We start from the raw sequence: 4,400 nt of genomic DNA, 5'->3' as shown, positions 1-4,400 counted from the left end.
GGAAGGGGAACAGACAAGTTGCTGTCCTTTTGTTCTTCAGTCTAGTTGTGGAGGACGTCACTTCACTGGCCCATGTTGGTATTATCATTGCACTCTTCTTGGATGAGGCAGATCTGTCACCGGCCTCTGGACGGCCGCTCACACTGGCTGCTGGACACACACGGTAGCTTATGGCAGCCCACTACAGCAGGGGCTGCAGCCTACGCAGTCGCTGGTGACTCACGGCATCCCAGCTCCAGGTCTAGATGTTCACAATCTTAGCTATAGAGGGCAGTGTCACTGGCCCTCATGTGGATCCGAACCGGGGCCCTGCTGCTCAGAGCTGGCATCCCAAGCCAGCTCTTAACCAACGCGCCACTTGGCCGGCCATGATTAGTATCTTTTTTGATAGCCCATCTTTGGTTAGTGGAGCCCTCTTTAGATTGGATCCCTAATCCTGAGGTTCCAGGTCCATCTTTTACATTTTCTGTCCAAGACTTGGAATTAATCATATTTCCAGTGAGCGATAGGGATATTTTGGGTCATCGGGAAAGTCATGATGTATTTTTCTGTTTTTCAATGCAAAAATGCGTCATGACTTTCCCGACGACCCAATAGTATTTACAGACCATGATCTGGGTGCTGTAACCGATGTTTAATGTGCTCTAACAATGCACTTATACTTGCGTTTCAATTTTCCCTAAAATTATACCTTAGTGTAACCTGTTGCTGTAGAGATTTGACTAGAGAGTTGAGTAGGTGAACAGTTAAACATCAGATGTCTTTCTTTTGAACTGTGTTCAGGGTTGATTTTACATTTGATGGGAGTTCAGCTCTTTCTATTTCAAAACTTCTATTTATTTTTCACTTCAGTCATTTGCTTCTGGGTATACTTTATTAGTGTTTTCTAAAATAAAACTGAAGCTTCTGTGTTTTCATTCTCTTTTCCTTTTTTCTCATTAGGTATCTTTCTACCCAGTGACCTTGCCTTCAGGTTAGGCTGTAGACTGTTGACTGACCATCATGTGTGCACTTGTCATTGGGAGAGGAGATTGGAACCACAGTTGCTAGAGTGGAGGGGCTTGTGGTGCACTCCACATTGGTCATGGTGCATTTTGTGCGAGATAGAGTAGTGGACTTTAGTACTCCATGCTTCACTTTTCTACATGTCTAAGGAACATGCTGACAAACGTATTTGTCAGCCTCTGTGGTAGCAGAAACTGAACAGTTAGGCTAAAAAGCAAAAGTTAAAAAAGAACTTTCAGAAAAGTACAACCCTTGGGTCTGAGAAAAGATGACACTTTGTTGAACTGTCAGGCGCTTTGAAAGTGAAAACAAAATCCAAGCAGTTTGTAATTTCTCTCTTTTGCTTTCTCCCCCTATGTGTTTTTTTAGATGCCGTTCGAACATTAAGCAATGCTGAAGAATATCTTGATGAAGATGATTCAGATTAATTCCTTTCCAGAGCTTTAAGAGCTAAAACTTCTGTTGCTTTTGCCATTTCAAAACCTTGTCTTTGCCAGAAGAGTGTTGGTAACTGTTTTTTTTAAAATGTCTTATGTGAACGTGGCAGTATTGCACTGTGTTTGAGTAGAACATGTAAATGAGTAGTGCTCACCTTTGGTTTGCCAATAAGTGACTGGATACTTTGCTGTATAAAGTACATTTTTGTTCACTAGGGTAGAACAAGAAGAGATTATTTCTATTTATCAAGCTTAAAGAATTTTAAGAATTTATTTGTTTTAAAAAATCAGGATGGTTTTTTTAGTTAAAGTTCTTTACCTCAAGAATTGAGATGTTTTGAATGGATTTTTCAAGGGGGGAAATGATTATTATAATAATAAACCAAAAGACTTAACAGAAAATTGTCAGCTATTCTGACAAAAATAAACATTTTAAGAACTTTATTCCTTTTGTCTGTTTTTCTGGTATCACTCTTTGCTGGTAAATAAATAAAGCTTTTTATATTTATATTTAGGTAAAGACTGGTTTTATTTTTTATTATATTTTGTATTTATTAGCACAGAAGAATCATAATAACCAAATTTCTGTTCAACTTATCTGCTTTGATTAAAGTCAAGACAATAATTATTGAAAAGATACATTTCTAATAAAATGTATAACAATAATTATGAGACTTTTAGTTTTATCTCCAAGATTATACTTGGTGTGAAGAAACCCAGCAACTCATTACAGTTTAAGGTTTGAAAGATTAAAAAAAAAAATTGATTTCCTTATTATGGAAGATCCCATAGCTTTCCATAATGGAGTAACCAGTATTTTTTGCATTCAGTTTTTCACTTTGATAACATTTGTTTTTTCAAAGCATAGCTCTAGCTCATAATGATTTCATATTCTTTTGCTAAAACATCAATTGACATTACAGGGAGCCTTCTGTACTACTGAAGTGACACTTCATTTGAGATTCTAATTTTGTATCACTACTGTGATGATATTTATAATGACATGGCCACTGGCATTTGTCCAGATTTCAGGCAGTAGGCCCACAAGGATATTTTGCAAGAAGACTTGGATACTAATTTCAAAAAACACATTGATGAAGAGAAGGAAATGTTTAAAGAAGGAAGTGGGTTAGCTCAGGAAATGAATAACTGCCTCTATAAGAGTTTCCTCTATCTGTGACTGTTTGGTTTTTCTCTCTGTGGGTGCCTTGAGAAAGGATCGCCTGAGAAGCCTGTTTGAGGTCTTTCAAAAATACCCCAACTAAATTTTAGTAGGAAGAAATCTGTATAAGTAATGACAGCAAAGGATAAGCATAAGATCTGAAATTAATACAAAAGGGTATTCTCAAAACAAATATATTAAGAGTGTTTAGACATTTGTATTTCTTCATAAGCATAAACTTGAAGATATGAAATCATTGTTGAAATTACATCTGTTTTCACAGAACCTTTAAGGGTTTGTTCCTGAAAATGGCATGTGTGCCGTAACAAAAAGCTTTTGGAAATCTAGCTTTTTGTCCCAGTATACTGTGGGTCTGGGGCAATTAGGATAGATGCCAATTAAACACTCTTAATTTTTTAACATGGGTAGAGATAATACAGTTTGAGTGAATATAGATAATTTTTATGAAAATACTCTGTGCTCAGCGTAGATATATTATTTATGTATTTGAGGAAAAGAATAGTGGGGACTTCACTGTCATTGCTTTTAACACTATCAAACCCGTGAGGGTCTAAAAAGTTGGCCAAAGATAGTTTTTTGGAGTGTAGGGCGGAGTTAGGTATATGCATGAATTTTGGTGAAATAGGACAATGCATTTAGCTGTGGTTGAAATGCCATGGTAAAATTTACTTTTGCTTCTTATTTATTTATTTTTAAGATTTTATTAGAGAATTAGGGGAGGGGAGCAGCCAAGTTGTTGTTCTTCAGTCTTCGTTGTGGAGGGTGCCAGTCATCATGTGGCTTCACATCTGGCTTCCTGTCGGCAGCTTGTGTCCTCTAAGCTCAAGGTGCTGTGTTCAGTCTTAGTTGCGGGTGGGCGTAGCCACCATCCCATGGGGGAGTTGAACCCGGCAGCCTTGTTGTTAAGAGCGCACGTTGTATCCACTGAGCCATCCGGGCGGCAGCTCAACTCAAGGTGCTGAGTTCAGTCTTAGTTGCAGGTGAGCGTAGCCCACCATCCAACAGGCAATCTTGTTATTACACCAGCTGAGCCATCCTGCCACCTGTTGGCAGCTCAGCGACAGCTCAGCTTGGGTGCAGCATCACTGGCCCATGTGGGAATTGAACCGACGGCCCTGTTGCTCAGAGCTCGCGCTCTTAAGCCAATTCTTAAACAACTGAGCCACTCGGCTGGCCCCTGCTGCTTATTTTTTCAGTGTAGCTGATCTGAGCTTTCTCAGAGATTGTTTAATGCTGAACTCAGCAACAAAAATCGGTTCTAGGAACTTGCCACAGCTCTGACTTTGTGCAGAGGAGAGATCTGATTATGTTCTGGAAATGGCTTTGGAGGTTTTGCTGTCATGTGAGCTTTCTGACTGTCACTGTGGCCTGAATGCCTTCCCAGCCATTGCATCCTTTAGATAGAAAATGCCTTTCAGCCCCTTGGGCAATGAGATGCTTATACAGCCACCAGCCCAGTAACCTCATGCACAGAACATTTTTATCAAGAGTTTCTCATTTGAGTTTCCTTTCTGGGACTGGTTTATTGCAAATTATCGTTGGACTGCCATGCATTACAGTTGTCAGTTTATATATTTCCTTAATGGGCCCCCCAAATAGCCTCTTTTTTCAATACATTGGCCATGTTACCCAAAGGGAAATGTTGAGCAAAGCAACGATGCCCCTATTTTATTTTTAATCTTACAAAACAAATAAAAAATAATGCTGAAGGCCTAGCTGGATCAGTTGGTTAAGAGTATGCTTAAGAGTGCGAGCTCTGGGCAACAGGGTCGCTA

The 4,400-nt window shown here is 39.3% G+C and overlaps 1 protein-coding gene across 1 annotated transcript in view; it reads left to right on the top strand.

Annotated features, from left to right (window-relative positions):
• OSTF1 (osteoclast stimulating factor 1) overlaps window positions 1-1,886 on the top strand; it is a 51,132-nt gene extending 49,246 nt beyond the window's left edge. Inside the window, exon 10 of the mRNA XM_019650681.1 lies at window positions 1,375-1,886. Within this exon, the coding sequence (XP_019506226.1) occupies window positions 1,375-1,433 (59 nt within the window). The 3' untranslated portion in view covers window positions 1,434-1,886. The remainder of the gene's footprint in view (window positions 1-1,374) is intronic.
• Window positions 1,887-4,400: the final 2,514 nt, after the last annotated feature.

This window comes from Hipposideros armiger, unplaced genomic scaffold (genome assembly GCF_001890085.2).
Source record: "Hipposideros armiger isolate ML-2016 unplaced genomic scaffold, ASM189008v1 scaffold_144, whole genome shotgun sequence".
Taxonomy (NCBI): domain Eukaryota; kingdom Metazoa; phylum Chordata; class Mammalia; order Chiroptera; family Hipposideridae; genus Hipposideros; species Hipposideros armiger.
Note: the sequence above shows the minus strand (reverse complement) of the source record. Positions and strands in the feature narration are given on the sequence as shown.